The sequence below is a fragment of the Siniperca chuatsi genome, linkage group LG22, assembly GCF_020085105.1.
Source record: "Siniperca chuatsi isolate FFG_IHB_CAS linkage group LG22, ASM2008510v1, whole genome shotgun sequence".
In the NCBI taxonomy this organism is placed as follows: Eukaryota; Metazoa; Chordata; class Actinopteri; order Centrarchiformes; family Sinipercidae; genus Siniperca; species Siniperca chuatsi.
In genome coordinates this window covers 19,898,325-19,915,717 of record NC_058063.1, presented here as the reverse complement: position 1 = coordinate 19,915,717, position 17,393 = coordinate 19,898,325, and the positions used below count along the sequence as shown (strand labels likewise).

Sequence of the window (17,393 nt, the reverse complement as noted above, 5' to 3'; positions counted from 1 at the left end):
ACCACAAACTAATTTCCACAATGTGAACCTGGACCGCAGTTTCCCTTTCTGAACCCGCTTCTCTCCTTTCTCCCCTCTTTGCTTCTTTCTTCCCCTCACATTTCTCCATCCTGTTTTTCACTCTATCCTCTCTTTCTTTCCTTTGTCTCCTTTTCCCCTCCTTTTCTCCTTTGTTTCCTTGCTCCTCCTACACTTTCTTACCCCTCTCCTCTCTTCTTCTCTAGTGGTTTCACTCCATTTCTTTTCCCCATCATTTCTCTCCACGTCTCTATCTACCTCCTTCCATCCTTCCTTTCCTCCATCGCCTCCTCTGCTACTAAAACTGTAGAACCTGGGAGGGGGAGAGGATAGGGGGAGGAAGGAGGGGGGAGTTAAGCCACAGGACCACCTGAAAAGCAGAGCGATGAGATAAATATTAAAGATTAACTTTCACCTCTACACACACACACTGAACACACATATGTTCCATGGCTGGTGCGATACAAGGTCATGGTTGTCGTTTTGGTGATTTATGGTACAACTGTGTGTGTGTGTGTCTGTCTGTGTGTGTGTGTGTGTATGTGTGTGTGTGTGTGTGTGGACAAGCCAACGTCAACATCGTGGTCATCTCTCGGTTAGCGAGGAACGCCGCCGCGTTCTCTTTCCACAGTTGCCGCGGTTACCGTGCGTCAGCCTGCTGTCCGTCAAAAGCGGTTGCTAATTGGCTGAGAGGCCACGCTCCTCTTCCTCCTCCTACCTCTGATTTTTGTTTTATACTTTCTCTCTATCTATCTCTCTATCCCTAACCTTTTTTCTTTCCTTTCTTTTCATATTTGTTTCAGTCTTTACCCCTCCAAGTTTCCCCTGGTTTCTTTTTTCTCTTTCTTACTTGTGTTTGCTCTTCTCTCTTCTTCCATCCTTCTTTCACTCACCTTTCAACCTATTCTCTCTCCTGTTATTTAGTTTTCTTTTCTTTTCACTATCTTCCATATCACCCTCTTCATTTCCGTCTTTCCTTCTCTCATCTTTTCTATCTCCCCTTTTCATCTACCTTTCTCTCTTGCCTTTTTCATTTTTAATTTCTGTTCTCTTTCACCTTTCCTCTCCTTTTCCTCCCTTCTTCCTCTTTTTCTACTTTTCTTCAACTTTCCAGACCTGTTTCTCCTAGTCTCCTCCTCTCCTCTCTTTCCCTTCCCTCCTCCTCTCCTAATGTCTCCTCTTGTCTCATCTCCTAGCCTCTCCTTTTCCTTTCATGTCTTTTCTTCTTTACCTTTTATTCCCTTTCTTTTCTTTTTGTCTCCTCTCCCTGCTCCTCTCCTCCCCTCTCCTCCTTTATCTCCTCTCCTTCCCTTTCCTCAGTCTTTCCTTCCTCTCCTCTCACAGTCAAGGTTTACAGTCATAAACTTTTGACATTAGTTTGATATTCTAGTTTTGCTTGGAAACAGCACAGATTTTCCTCATTCAGTTGTGATGCAGAGACCAATGAACAGCTTAGTGTATTTGTGTCTGAGTGTGTATGAATTATGAATAATTCCTATGTGACCTGCTCTCCTCCCAGTCCACCCAGTATTCTGTATTTCCATTCTCCATTCTCAGAGCCTAAACAGTCATTTAAAGACTTGTTTGACCTACACTTAAACCTAGATTAAACCTAGTTTTTTATGCCTGTGTGTGTGCATGTGTTTGTGTGTGTTTTCAGAGGACAAAAATGTGTCCAAACGTCACCTTGGCCCAATTAAGGAGCGACTGTCCCTCCTCATCTTGAGGAAATTGGGATTTGTACCTGAACATGTGGAGACCAGACCACTGTACAGCCCATTGCAACCTGACATAGAGCAGGTAAGGTACACTCAGTATGATCCTATACAGTTAGTGTCCCTTTGGTTTCCACTACCATCTGCTGTCAGCTGTTTCTTAGCCTTTTAGCTTCTTTTTGGTTGTTTTTTTTCTGTGTCTTTTGATTGGTCGTCGGTGCTGTCTGTCAGGGGCGTCTGATGATGTGGGTGGACCTGTTCCCCAAGTCCCTGGGATCACCTGGACCCCCGTTCAATGTCACACCACGCAAGGCTAAGAAGTAGTACACACACACACACACACACACACACACACACACACACACATACATCAAGTCTACTGTAGACGTGCAAATTTTGGTGTGAGATGGAATCAGACATCAATTTCAGTCAATTAATCAGTCAGAATGCCAGTGAGTCAGTCAGTCAATCAATAAGTATGTGGATCACTCAATAAAGTAGAATGTCAGCTAGTTAGTCAGTTAATCAATCATATGATTGGTCAGTCAATCAGTGGATTAGTAAGCCAGTTGATCATTCAGTGTTTAAATTACTTGGTTAGTCAGTCAATGACTATATCAGTTAGTCAGTCAATCAATCAATGAGTATATCAATCAATCGATCAGTGAGTCAGTCAGTCAGTCAATCAATCACGTTACAAATCAATCAGTCAGTTTGTTAGTGAATCAGTCAGTTTATCAGTCAATCAGTCAGTGAGTCAGTTGGTCCTTCAGCCAGTATGTTGGTTAATAAGTCAGTCAGTTGTCAGTCAGTCAATCAATCAATCAATCAGGACGTCAGTCAATTAATTAAGCTGTTACCAGTTGGTAAGTTAGTCTTTTACTCAGTCATACAATCCATTGATCAATTGGTCATTTAATCATTTTTCCCAGTCACATAATGACTCATAATAATGAGTAATGAATAATGAATAAAATCAATAAACTAATCAATACACCAGTAAATACATCAATAGTTGAGGTAATCAGATGTGTTTTTGGTTCTTCTTCAGGTTTTTTCTGCGTTGCATCATTTGGAACACCAGTGATGTCATCCTGGATGATGTCAGCATCAGTGGGGAGAAAATGAGCGACATCTACGTTAAAGGGTGAGAGGAGGAAGTCAACCACGAAGGCCTCTGTCGTCATTTATTCATTTGGTTTTGTTCTCATTATTGTTACTTTAAACATATACATTAGTTATCTCACTAATAAATGAATAAAAAGAATAATAACTCACACCCGTCATCTGTTCTCAGCTGGCTCGACGGACACGAACACAACAAGCAGAAGACTGACGTCCATTACCGCTCTCTGGGCGGAGAGGGAAACTTCAACTACAGATTCCTGTTTCCCTTCCACTATTTACCAGCAGAGCAACTCTGTGTCGTTGACAGGAAGGTAAGGAGGGAAAAAATTGAGCTTTCTGTTTTTCATCTATCGCCCATACCTGCTAAATAACAACAACAGCAGCAGGAATATGAAACAAAGAAGGAAGGAAGGAAAGAAAAAGAAAGAAGAAGACAAAGAAAAGACAGGATTGACTAATACAATACACAGAATAATAATTTCAGTTTGTGTAATATCTTCTTCCTCTGTGCCATAGAGCTCCACTGTTGTCCAAAAACTAATAAAAACACATCAGTGAGCCGCACTGTTGCACTGGGTGACATGTTCCCTCATTAGCATGATCACACACTGCAGTATATTTTCACTCATCCCACACACACCGTCCTGCTGCTGAAAAAAGTCCCCAACAAATGCACTGTTTCCTATTGTTTGATTAAAGTTTGATACAAACTACAGTGACCAGCCTTTAAACTATATATTTGTGAGCTGTTTGTAAAGATTTACGTCTTCAGTAGGAACCAGTGGGCTTGGGGCTGAGAGCCACAGACAGGGTAGGGAAGAAACACATTGTTGGTTTTGGTCTTTTCATTGAATTTGTTAACAAAAATATAGAATATCGCCAGTCTTATCCGTGAAAGAACTTCAGATTTTTTACATCTACAGTACAGACGGTCCACTGGAAATCTTAGTGGGTCCAACACGTTTTACTGGACCTGAAAAGTGCTCCTGACTATCTCACCCAAATCCATCTGTTTAAAACAAAGCAAAGACATATTTTGTTATATAACATAAGCTACATACCGGTAACTACTGTTTTTTTGTACTTGTGTCATTTCTAATGTTTCCAATGTTTTATTCATTTTGTTTTACTGAACCTGGTTAAAAATCCCCTCCAAAAGTAAAAGCAGGAGGTCTGCAGATTTTCTGCTCCCTGAATAATCTACAGCGGTCTGCAATTAACAAAAATAATGAAGTGACATTTAAACAAGAAAGAGGAGTGAATTAAATGTTGTTGAATCTCTGAGACTCAACAGAAACATGTAGTGAAGAGCTAAAATAACATCACACTGAAAACTGGAATAACAACACGGCTGTCATTTGCTTTTCTTGGCATGAAAACGAGCCTCTTTAGCCGTCCATAGCTGACATGTTTTACAACGGGGTTCGCTCGCTCGTAGCAGCATCCTCAATCAGTGAGCAGCTGAAAAGACAAGAGGGAGTTTTAAATAAAAAATCTGCTGGGTGGAGAGCTTTTACTCCAAAACACAGATGGAGCCAGAAACAGAGTTTATGAAACCAGAAACCTCAGCGGTTGGTGATATAATGACTGAGTCAGAGGGACTGATCAACAACACTATCAACACTCGCACTTGTTCAGCTTGATTAGTTCAACTCAGAAAACCTAGAGTGTTTTTCCCAGAATTCTGACTATTTCCTCTGAAACCTGCCTTTAATTGAAATTTTACCTTTAGTCTCAGAAAATCTGACTTTGTCAACTCATGTTTTTTCAAGGCATCATACCCATATGCAGAATGTAAGGTGTATGTTTGAACTGTAAGGCATCTCAGGGGGTGTTAGACAGCTTATTTAGCACCTCAGAAACCTAAAAACCTTAAAGTACATTTTGACAATTGTTTACCATTTATTTATACTGTAGTTAATTAGCATGTTGAAATGTTAAAAGGTGGAGGGCAGTGAGTCGCGAATGTACAACTATATCTTCCAGGTGCTACAGCTGCTGTCACGGACATAATACCAGCACAGTCCCCATAAATGTGTGCAAATTCTAAATATAGGCTAACAGGCTGATATTGCCCTGCTACTTCTCTGCATAGTTACGTTAGTGTATAAACCTGTATTAACAGATGTTTGGCCTCTACAGCGCAACAAGCTGAAAGCACAACATACAGTATTATCGCCTAATAAAATTGATATGGTGAACTTGTTAGCCAGCTATTGCATATTTGCACATTCAGCAGATAAGGAGCATCATTAGCATTCGTTTGGAGTCATGTTTCTGTCCACCTGGCAAATGTAAGTCCAATATTCACTTTCTTTTAGCTCTGTTTTGGTCTCCACCAACCCCTGAGGAAAATGTTTGGGTCTTACAGTAAGCTGCTGAATGCTCCACTATGTTCACCAGCTGGTCTCTAACTGTGTCTGTCTGCTGTTTGCTGTGTACAGTGGGTGGCTGAAAAAAACACCATGAGAGCGGTGAGCTAAAAGATGCTAAAAAGATCCTTAGAGTTGAGTTGGGTAATAAAAAAACAAAACATAAAAGCAGTCCTTAAACAGGCCTTATATCACAAAAAAACAAATAAATAACAAATAAAAAGATTCAACTTTTGTTGTTAATCAAAATGTTTTCGGTCACATTTGCAATTTCTTCATAGCATATTGTATGTTTAATTATGTGATGTTGCTACTAGGATTGCGTGGTGGACACATGTCAATTGCCTCAGGTTATTCCACTCAGCAAAAGATTCTTTATTGCACAACCATCAAACAACGCCACCAAAAAATTTGAGAAAAAAACCCAGGAGAAAGTGAAAGAAAAATAATGTCGGTAAGCCTAAGTTAATTGTTTTCTTCTATTTAGTACTTTTTCTTATTAATTATTTAACAATTATGTACATGTTCATTGCATTCAACAATATGTAATTTAACTTTGGCGATAATTTAAATGAACATTTACGCCATTAGAGTTTATTTGATTTGCGAGAAAAACAGAGAGAGGGAGAAAGATGGATGGAGGAAATGAGAGAGAAGACTGAACAAGACTGTACTTAGCATGCTGGCAACAAAAAGGAAATTGATTGATGTTGTTAGATATTGCAGAGCAGTTACACACACACACACACACACACACACACACACACACACACACTCAAACACACACTCATATACAGCGTCCCACCCCTGCGTGTGACAGCTGTAGAGTGATAACTTAATGTACTTGGACAGAGTTTGTGGATAAAGTGAGCCAAGCAGTGACACACACACACACACACACACACACATTGACACTGACATGCGTACATGCTTTAGCAGCCACGCGCACACACACACACACACACACACACACAGGGTGTAGTGTGTTTATTCTCAGTGTTTGTGTGTGTTGTTATGAAGTGTGAGAGCATGATGTGGATTTAGACTCTGATTTAGAGAGTCAGTGTGAAGTCATAACACAGGCAGCAGAGAGGAGTCCATTTATCATTTAAACATACAGAAACAGAGCAGGTTTTTTGTGCATATTTGCAAAAATCAGATGTATTGTTAAGCAAAACACTAAACTGGGTTTGCATTGCTAAATGTCATATTTGTCCCCTTATACTCCATAGTAATTGAGGGTAAAATTACAGAAAAATTCCCAGCAAATTAAAGCCAAGCATCACTCACATTTTGAGCTGGATATTCAGAGGAAGATCAGGAAAAACTGAGTCCCAGATCTCCGAGGAAAAAGCCAGAACTGTGAGGTTAAATTCTCGGGTGTATCCAAAGGACAACACAGCGTATCAAGCATAATACAAAGCCAAATAATGAATAATTTAAAATCAAATAAAAATCTCATCAAAACAGAGTCTGCATGGGTCACTTCCTCAAGATTATACCAATAGCAACAAGTCAGTATTTAAGAAAACTTTCATTTTATCTATTAAATATGCTGTTTTACTGTAAATATAGATGATGTAGATCTAAGGTCTGACTTTACACTACAGTCAATCCTACTGATGCAGTGACTGTACATCGGTTTCTGTTCTGTATCGACAACAAAGATTGTCTTTATTCCAGACACTAATCATCTGAAATACAGTACGCTGAAATGCTTGACAACATATAACATTACTGTAAACAACATCTACACTGCTGTAATAGACACTCAATACAATGCAACATTTTTGTCTTTTTCCATTTTTTCCCATCCATTTCACATGCACGGCAGTGGTGGTGATGTAATTAGCATTTATGCCGCAATATGTGATGTTAAAATAAGAAGTGTTTGCAAACACATGTTGCATGGATTCAGTGATCTGTACACTTATTAATTAGCACCGAAACTTGTGCTAATATATGCATGTAATCTAGAGTTTTGGATTTTGTATGTAAGTTCAACAGTTTGTGCTTAAAGGTATGAATTTAGCAAGACAGCTTGGCTCTTTGGATTAAGGGTTTTGCACATTGAAACTCGGTGTTGTGAGAACTGAGCCAAAGCAAATACTGTATTGTAATGCACCTGGGTCTCTGAAGCCCCGCCCACTACCAGCCAGCCAAAAAACAGTAAATTGATATGAATCGATATGAACGTAACATCGCCTGACCAGGGAAGTCAGGCCTGCATGTGCCGGTTGATGCAGGGAGTGTAGAAAATAATGCTGATTCTGTGGGGCGTCGCCCAGCGTTAGAAAGAGGAGTGGCGATGCAGTGTGTCTACCTGTGCTGCTGCCATGTGTGTGAGGTCTTCACAGATCCACTTGGTTTACAGTATCCAGGATCAGATCCAAGGTTTTAAACCCATGAAGACGCCTAACTGAGACACCTGGAAGTGGCGTAGAGTAGAAACCGCTGCTCCTTCACAATGAAAAGAGCCAGTTGAGGTGGTTTTGGTTTTGATTTGGATGCCTCCTGGATACCTGCTGTCACCACGACCCACACACGGTAAGGGTCGGCAAATGGATGGACAGACCCGTCTCATGAGTGTGAATCAATAGAGGTTCATGCCTACTAATTGAGACACTGTGGATTCCCCAAATGGAGTCAGGCAGGAAATCAGCATGTGGGAATTCACTAATCGAAATGCAAACTTTCTTAAGCAGAGAGACTGTGAAAAGTTTTTCCAAAAGCCCCTCTCGCCTCACTTTGCTGTAAATCGATCATCACATGTCCTGGTTATTAGCAAGGTCCCTAAAATTCGAAGTTGGCAAGTGCAGCTTTTAGTTTGCGGAAAATCTCCTCACCAAGTATTTTTAGGAACATTACCGTGACGTATTGACATTTGCTGCAAATCACAGGGGACCTATTTTATTTCAGGTGTGAAAAGCCATATTTTTTTTATAACAACAGCCAAAGAGTCTCACGCACACAGATAAAAAGCACGACTGAGGGAATGGAAAGAGAAAGAGAGGCAACTCGGCGTGCCTCAGCTGTAGAGTGAAGCCCATTAGCACAAAGGTGAGACAGGATCAGATACTGTCTGGCAGTTTAGTGTGAATTTACCAGAGGCGATAATAGGTCTAATACACACACACACGCACGCATGGTTGCACCTGTAAAAATGTGTTTGTGCAGATAGATGGTGTACGTACGTACACACACATACAGCTCCAGTGTGGAAGTGGTGATGTGGTGAGAGATGTGTTGATTGAGTGCTGCTCCGAACATGTTTCTCAGAGCGTCTCTCCTCTCCTTTGTCTCCTCATCCAACACAGTTTCACAAAATGCATCAAAGAATAGAGAAGAATTTATTATAGCAGCACCAGCTGCACATAAACAGTAAAAGAAGAGCTGAAGAAGCTTTAGAAACCTTTCTCGGGGAGGTTTGGGTTTTTGTCTGAATGACGTTTGATAAAGTTTGAGGTTTGAAAAGAAAAGTGCAAATTAGAGATGAAAACTTCACTCCCAGTGGTTAACAAAAAGGGAAATAGAGACAGGAAACAAATAAGTAACTAATATGCAAGACTTTTTCATCTTTGCAAGTATAAGGCCATTCAACATTCTGGTTACACACTGCAGATACAAATTAACTTGCATTTTAAGTAATGTTAACAGTTCTTATGAAGTACTAGTAATGTAATGTAAGTGATGTTTTTTAGCTAAAAGTTTACGCGGCTGTAACATTTTTTTAAGGTTGAGGGTTAAAACTTTGGTCAAGGTTAAATTGGAAAAACTTTGTCGTATGCTATTCAGATTGTAAAGCCCTTTGAGGCAAATTTGTAATGTGTGATTCAGGGCTGTAAGATATCACGGTCGCACTGAGTTTTGAATTGAACTGATTTTATCAGAGGTAAACATGTTTCCTCACACCTTTGTTGACAACAACACTGCTTCTGAGACAAATTATCGTCTTTTGTTGTGTCTCCATAAACATTTCTAGGTGGAGGAACTTTTTTTCTTTTCATGCAGGAACTTTCCGTATTTCAACACGTCACGTTCATTTTTAAGATATTCTGAAGTCTTCTCCTTCAGTTCAGAGCAAAAGTGAATGTTAAGGCATTAGAAACACATACAGAGTGAATATAGATCACAGAAAGACAGAACTTGCTGTTAGAAAATGGCAAAACCTAACTTTTTCTCCTTTATTTCCCTCTGGTCTTTCTGTGTGTCTGCAGGAGCATTTCTGGAGTATAGATAAAGCTGAGACTAAACTGACTCCTAAACTGACCATCCAGGTGTGGGACAATGACAAGTTCTCCTTCGACGACTACCTCGGTAAAACACATGGCTGTGTGTGTGTGTGTGTGTTTCTATTGGTGACTGTGTTTGGGCCTTTTAACAAAGCAGAGAAAATCACATTTCCACCAAACTAGTACATTAATACACTTCCTTCATCTCATCTTTAGCTAGAATTGCTGCTTTTCTGGTTGGTTGTCAAAGGGTTTATAACCTGGATAATCATGATACATAAACATGAACAAAATCATTGGCTAATACATTTATTTTTACAGATTTAGTGATAGTATTTCCCAGAACAAATATCTTTAAAGCACAATCTTTTGCGCTTTTTGGCTAGAATTTGGAACCATCCAGTTAAATCTTTAACTAAAACATATGTAAAATCATTGTACTTTGTTGTTTTGTCATCAAATTCAATACAATTGCAGTTAAGGAGTAACAGAAGAGAGTCAGGTGCATCACTCTCCATGGGATCTTAGCTATCATACTGTTTTTGACTTCCAAATTAAAGTAGTAATAGTAAAAGTTGATTTAGTTAGTTAGTTCTTCGATTTTGATTTACTCTGAAATATTTAAAAGGCTTACTGGAAATGGACCCATATTTCCCAGATTACTACCTTTTCAAGTAAGTCAGAAACATACATACAAGCCTTTTGGTTGTAGGAATACAGTTACTTCAAATACAGTTTGACATTTTGAAGGTTTTTCCCTAATTTCTGGCCAAGGTTTAGGTGGTATATCCATCCAGGGAACCACATGTGCGATGTGCGCACAGACAAACTACTGCGATAACATTTATCTTTAGAATTAACGCTCTTCCATTTCCACTGTGTTGGCACATTTCAGAGAGCGGAAGGGCTGATTTTATTTTTGCTGCGCGAGACTCAAGCTGTCAAAATTCTGCCTTTCCTTCACCCCTGACGCTGCCCCAGCTCTGTCCCTTGAAATAACTCACAGCCGTGCCTCTCCTCTTTCACTCCCCCTGCTTCACTTCATCTTTTCTTTTCTTCGCCAAAGAAGGGAGGATGACGGTGTGTAGACTGAGCGTGTGTCTGCGGCGTGAGAGGAGGGGGAAGATGAGGAATCCAGGACTCTGATCTGTTCCTGTCTGTCACCAGCGTTTTTTTTTTTCGCTTGAGTTTATTCACCTCGTACAGTCAGCGGGTGTGTGGCCACCTCAAAGCATTTTTTCCATTCCTGCCTGTCTTCAGCTCGTCAGCTCGGACCGCTGACTGTTAATCTTCCTGCACGGTGTGAGGGTCAGACACGAGCCATTTTCCTACGATCACACTGTCAAACTGCAGCTAACTCTGGAAAAACACTTCCAGCGGACATCTAGTCCCTCTTGTGCCATTCATCAGCCCACAATCCCTCCATACTTAATGTCAACAATGATCAAAACTGTACTAACTACCCTCCACCGCAGGATCGTCTATAATTCACTCATAACACACTCAGTAATTAGTCATTAAGAAAAACTGGCTACATGGAGACCTGACACTGCTGGTTTATACAGATCAGGGTTTCCCAAAAGCATCTTAAGCCCAATATTGTAACATCCATCTTTCAGCCCTTCTTTAGCTTAACACGTGTTTCCCAAAAGTCTCATAATTTAAGATACTCTGAATCGTACATTCAAGAGTGCCTTCATCCTACTCGTAGAAGGCTAAGAGCGTCTTAAAAGGCTCTGGAAGCTGCAGGAGCAACTGCAAACTGCACGTTTCAGTGAAGTTGTTATTGTTTTTGTTCAGTAATTAAGTTTTTTTTTACGTTTTTATAGAAATCAGTGTCCTTCTTCAGACAATATTAATTCATTAAAGCTTTCTTAGACACTTTGTGTGTGGGGGAACAGAAAATAATGAAAAAAATGGCTGAAATATAAAAATCAATGAATACAAAAATGACCACTTTAATCCCTGGATGCAACACAAATGCTCCTCAGTGGCTACTCGTTGACTCGTTGACTTTTCCTTGTGCTCCAGGCCTGTGCGAATGTACTGTAAATGTTTCTTCAGGTCACCTGGTGATGGACCTGAACCACATGCTGCGTCCGGCCAAGTCTCCCGAAAAATGTAACCTGCAGCTGCTGGACCAGCCGGCGGACAAACTGGTGTCTCTGTTTGAACAGAAGACCGTCAAAGGATGGTGGCCCTGCACCTGCGAGCAGAACGGAGAGAAGATCATCGCTGTGAGAACACAAACACACCCAGACAGAGACACTCGTTATCAGTAAACACACACACACACGCTCATGGACAGGGAAAAAACATAAACCAATACAGTCAAGGTCAACTCTAATATGAATAATCCTTTGTGATTTTCAAAACAAACTGAACAATGATGATTCATTTTGCTCAACAAGGTCCACTGAGAAGAGTTTGAAATTTCCTTTATGATTCATCATTATTGACCTGAAACAGGATGTTGGGCTGCAGCTTAATACGGATTTTATTTTTAGAATTTGATTCAGCCATTTCACTCTGTAGCCACAATCTCAAAAATAAAATAAAAAAAAAAAAAAAAACATTTCCAGGAAGACAAGAAAGTAGAATTATACAATAAAAAATATTATCTTTGGGCACATTATTTGGAAGTTATGACAGCAGCACTATTAAAAAACTCAAACTCTAACCCAAATTCAATTTCTAGGCTCTTAACTCTATATAGAATAGTTACATCTGATCTTGTGTGTTCATGAATGTATTTTTTGTGGTTGTAGTCATGACTTAAATGTTTCTTATTGAGCGTGCAGTGTGATCATACTGTAAAAAATAATGACACAAGAAAAACAGAAAAAAAGGCACATAAAGTGATAAAAGTTTGGAGTGGCAACTAGCCATATGTGAAATTTTAAATGCAATACTCTGAGGCCTGATATGACATACCGGCACACCTTAGCCATTTCCAGTTTGTGCAACAACAGTAAAATAGATCATTTTGTTGTTTATTAACTTTCAAAACAATACACTATAAACGCCCAGTCACACCAGCATTTAAAATGGAAAAATATCGCAACAAAATCAGTAAAGTAAATCTGCATACATTTTTTGTGTCAAGTTCAACTGGCACAAGAATGTGCACCGTTACCATAGCAAGCGTCTCGACGGTCTTGAGAAACTGAGAGCCAGGAAGTCCAAAATGAAGGAAGCTATCGTAGCTCATTAGCTGTGTTGCACCATCCATTTTATTTAACCTTCTCTGAGTATAAACTACCTCACAAATGAGGAATGGTTTGCAGACAATTATGAGAGAAGACGAGTTGATGCTACAAATGTGTCTTTTGAATAAACTGTGTGACGTTATTGTCCTGTTAGTAACCAAGCTAACGAGATTGTTGACTGACTGATTGCAGTTTGCTAGCTTTTTTCCTCTTAAATAAAACGCTTTTTTAAATGAGATGATGCACAATCCTGAGAACAAAATGCCAGGGGGGAATAAAGAGCTATTGTGACTGACTAGCGCTAGCATGTTCCTGGCTAACTAGCGTGTTAGCAGTAGAATTTTGCGGTGCCGCTTCCTGGTGGGGCCGACCCGTAAAGGCCCGTTGTCTCTGTTTCAGGGGAAGGTGGAGATGTCTCTGGAGATCGTGACGGAGCAGGAGCATGAGGAGAGACCAGCTGGCAACGGCAGGGATGAACCCAACATGAACCCTCACCTGGAGGAGCCTCAGTGAGTCTCTCTCTCTCTCACACACACACACATGCACACACACACACACACACACACACACACACACACACACACACACACACACACACTCAAACATACAAATATGGTTTCTCACCCTGTTCTCTCCTCCCAGGCGTCCAGAGACCTCCTTCCTGTGGTTCTCCTCCCCCTATAAGACCCTCAAGTTCATCCTGTGGAGGCGGTTCAAGTGGTTCATCATCCTCTTCATCATCTTCTTCTTCATCGTCCTCTTCTTAGGCGTCTTCCTCTACTCGTTCCCGGCAAGTTTGAGTCTGTGTGTGTGTGTATGAGAAACTGTCGCAGTGCATGGACGGAGATAGAGAAAGAAAGGAACAGACAGTAAAATTTGCTTATATTTTATTTTTATTTGCACAATGAAATTATAATTCTTTATAATTCGTTTATTACAACTTTGGTCTTCATAGTTTCATATTTCATAAATATTTTTTGGGCAGTTTCTCCTTCATTAGACAGCCGGATATAGAGACAGACAGGAAATGAGGGGAGAGAGAGGTGGTTATGTTGTATGCGTCTTAGCCATTCCACCACCAGGATGCCCCAGGCCATCATTTCTATCAGTCATGATAGCATTGTCCTCAACAAGTAATTACTGAGTTCTGTGAACAAGATGACATCAATACGACAAAGTCTGTCGGGTCAAGAAACACGAGCAGTCATGAAGAAGATCGGACAGGTTGTAAACATCCGTTCAGGCAGAATATCTAAATGAAGAAAAACCAAAAGTGAGCACACCCGAAATGTTGCACAAGAAAGCTGCGTGTGTGCACAACTACAGCAAGTATGGTAGATCTGCCTGAACGTCTGACTTCTTTTTAGCAATGTTGCTGCGTTCCCAAATGTTAGCCGTTAACATGGTGATAACCAATAGGAATGATGGCCGAAACTACTAAAATAAAATCAGAGTTGGAATAAACTAAAGTTGCTCCACAATACAAAAAAGATCTAATACAATCTAGTACAATCAAAAACATCAGGGATTCTAAATGGGCACAAGAAATGTACAAAAGAATCATAAAATAAAAGACTAAAACAAGAGCTAAAGATAAAAATTAAGTAAAAGTAAGAAATTAATACATGTTGATGAAAAAGTGTAAATATTGACCTCTATGTTTAATGTTTTATCGGTATAGAGAAGAATGACAGTAAAGGAAAAGGTCTTTAAAAACCTCCTAAGGAGAAGAAAGACAGATGAAGGGAATGAACTATATAAATAAGATGATATGTGGATGAGAAAGACAGAGAGCTTCAGCATAGGTGATGAAACAATCTGAGAGAAAAAGAGAAGAAAGCAAATCAGAGTGATTTAGAGAGGAAAGCAACCTCTTGCATCCTTTCTTCTTTTTCTGTTTTTACTGTTTTTTTTTTCTTTTTGTGCCACAGAACTACGCTGCCATGAAGATGGTGGGACCTTTTGGACCAGCCAAGGCAGCAGAGTGATGATGCAAGAGAGCAGGAAAGTGGAAAGAAAAAGAAGAAGAAGAAAGAAAACACAAACAAGCTGAAACAATGAAGAACTATGTCGAGTTTCTAAAAGTGAAATGGGGCTGAATTGAACTGATTTTCATGTTATTTTTCTTTCTGTTCTGTCATCTGACTGTGTGTTCCAGATAAGTTGACACTCTTTTGTACAGATAAACCTGATGAGCAATAGTGCCCGAGGTTCACAAACGCCTGTGACATGTGTGTGTGTGTGTGTGTGTGTCTCCATTTGTGCCTTCACTGATAGATTTATGCCTCACTGTCTCTCCATTCATCAGAAACACTGCATTACCGTACCGAATGCATTTCCAAAGTTATTATCAGATCTCAACTTGCGTCACCCGTGTCCTCATCATCCCTCTGTCACCTCTTTAATTCCTCTTTCTCGTCTCGCCTGCCCTCACGCAGAGAAGCCCACTGGGAAAAACGTCGCCATGTTCGAAAAGCGCAAACAGAATCAGAGATTGTGATGCCTGATCTTTTTACCGCCTGCTGTTTCCCTGCAGCCCCGCGGCTTCGATGAGGCGAAGCCAGGTCAGGCAGCGGTGACGGAGCAGCTTCAAACTGTCAAACTTTATCACTCTAAAACTTCAACCTTCATGAAGAAGAACCTTAAGGCAAGAAGGGAATTTCATTCTCTTTGAATCGTCTTTACAGTAAACATGATTGCTGCGTATGCTGCCTTCAAGTGCAATCAGAAATCAAAGTTGTATAAAAAATGTTGTTAAATTGTCTTCTCGACTTCCTCGTCCTGTTTAAAATAATTTTCTTCTTCCTTCTTTTCCTCCTGCATCAAATTCTTTTCTTCCCATCCTTCCTTTCTCCTTCCTACTCTCCGGCTTCTTTTCTGTCTTTCCCTCCCCTTCATTTTCATCCTCCTCTTCTTCCCTCTGCTCTTTGCGTCCTCCTGCACTCCCTCCTCCCTCCTCCTCCTCCTCCTCCTCCTCCAATCTTTCAGCACTCTCAGGGTTCGGCAGGTTAAGTCAGGGATTTGCTCTTGTTGATCTCAGGGTTTGAGCTTAATTAGTACAAAGCATGTTTTTAGAAAGATGTACGCAGATAAGAAGGACACACACACACACACACACGCGCACGTGCACACACACACACACACACACAGTGTTGAAAAAAAAACTGGAGTCATGTAGGTTAGTCTGTCTTCTGATGGACATAACCTGCATCCTCCTTTTCTGTGTGTGTGTTTGAGCATGCACACATTTACAGTATTTTATGTGTGTGTTTGTGTGTCTACAGACATTCGTGAGTGTGTGTTAAGGTCAGGGCAGGGTTATGGTCCTGGTCGACACACACACACACACACACACACACAAAGTCCGAACAGGAAAGGTTAGAGGAGAGGGAGTAATCCACCCAGATTCTACGGGATTTCCTGAAGTACAGTTTACGTATATATATTTGTATATATATATATATATATATATATATATACATATATGAACCCTCAAGCTCCCAGGCCTCTGAGGACCCGAGCTCAAAGGATGAGACCACCCGCGGAGGGTGAAGGACAAAGTTTTTTTATATATATATATATATATATATATATATATATATATATATATATATATATATATATATACATATACATATGTGTGTGTGTTAAGGCCCTTAAATAGCCCCTGCATAAAGTAGAGAGGAGAGAAAAGTAACTCCACTCGTTCTTCTCAGTGGTTCCTCTAGATTTGAGTTTTTTCGTTGGGTGCGATCATGTGTTCGGTAAGTTTGCTTTGGTCCGCTCCAGAGTGGAAAAGTTGACTTTGTCCTGTTTGGTTCGTTTTCGGTTCACACCAGCCAATTACGAGCCAACCAGGCCTTGTAAACAAACGTCACATGGACTCACAAGCAGCTCATTTATTGGACAGAGTTTTGGCAACCTGTCGTCCTGCCAGGTCAGAGTGGGTTTAACTCCAGCACCGCTAACCTCAACATATATATCACAGTAATTTACCTTCTTTTGAGATTTAAAATCAGTTAATATTATATTATATTATATTAAAAAACATCAGTCCAGACTTTTACTCCAGAATCCAGTTTGTTCTGCTTGGCTTTCCAAACATGAGGGACTTGCTTGCTATCAGATGTCACCATTTGTCTCCTTGTACCCATAAACTCTTGCATTTTGAGTTGTTTCCTGCAGAGTTATGATTATGCTGTTGCTCCTCAGAAACCACTGTGCATTTTGCTTGGAGGTGGGCCGAGGCCCGTCAGTGCTGACTTAGTTCAAATGGCTTTATTCTCACCTGTCACAAAAACTTACTGAAATCACTAAAACCCCTCAAAAGTAGATAGATCGCTATTAAGATGAGTTGAGTCAAGTGCTCCATGATTATTTTTCAGGGATTTAGTGTCGCTACGTTGGTTTAGGTTGCCCTGGTTCATTTTCTGTGCACCATTTGGCTTCCCTGTTTGAATGTAAGCAATTCTTACTGGTGGAAAAAGGTGCAAGTGCACACTGTGAACATTGCAAACAGTGCTGACTGGATCCGGCTGTGATGTGGCCGCAGGAGATGATCCACTACCATTCCAGTCGGTGTGGCAATGTCTACCGGCTCCGTGACCCGGAGTGTCTCAGACACGGCTCAAGCGTGGCTCTTTTCCCCCGCTCGGCTATATTTATGTGCTGGGTCTGTTTTTTCCGGAGCAGCTTGTGTCTCTAAAGCATGAAATTCAC

At 40.5% G+C, this 17,393-nt stretch overlaps 1 protein-coding gene across 11 annotated transcripts in view; it reads left to right on the top strand.

The window, feature by feature from the left end:
• The window catches only part of dysf (dysferlin, limb girdle muscular dystrophy 2B (autosomal recessive)), a 108,336-nt gene extending 92,898 nt beyond the window's left edge, over nt 1–15,438 (top strand). For all 11 annotated transcript variants that reach the window (XM_044182901.1, XM_044182899.1, XM_044182894.1 and 8 more), the window contains 9 exons: nt 1,679–1,818; nt 1,965–2,053; nt 2,785–2,880; nt 3,031–3,172; nt 9,451–9,550; nt 11,530–11,702; nt 13,074–13,183; nt 13,317–13,464; nt 14,606–15,438. In XM_044182901.1, the coding sequence (XP_044038836.1) occupies nt 1,679–1,818; nt 1,965–2,053; nt 2,785–2,880; nt 3,031–3,172; nt 9,451–9,550; nt 11,530–11,702; nt 13,074–13,183; nt 13,317–13,464; nt 14,606–14,662 (1,055 nt within the window). In that variant the 3' untranslated portion in view covers nt 14,663–15,438. The remainder of the gene's footprint in view (nt 1–1,678; nt 1,819–1,964; nt 2,054–2,784; nt 2,881–3,030; nt 3,173–9,450; nt 9,551–11,529; nt 11,703–13,073; nt 13,184–13,316; nt 13,465–14,605) is intronic.
• Nucleotides 15,439–17,393: the final 1,955 nt, after the last annotated feature.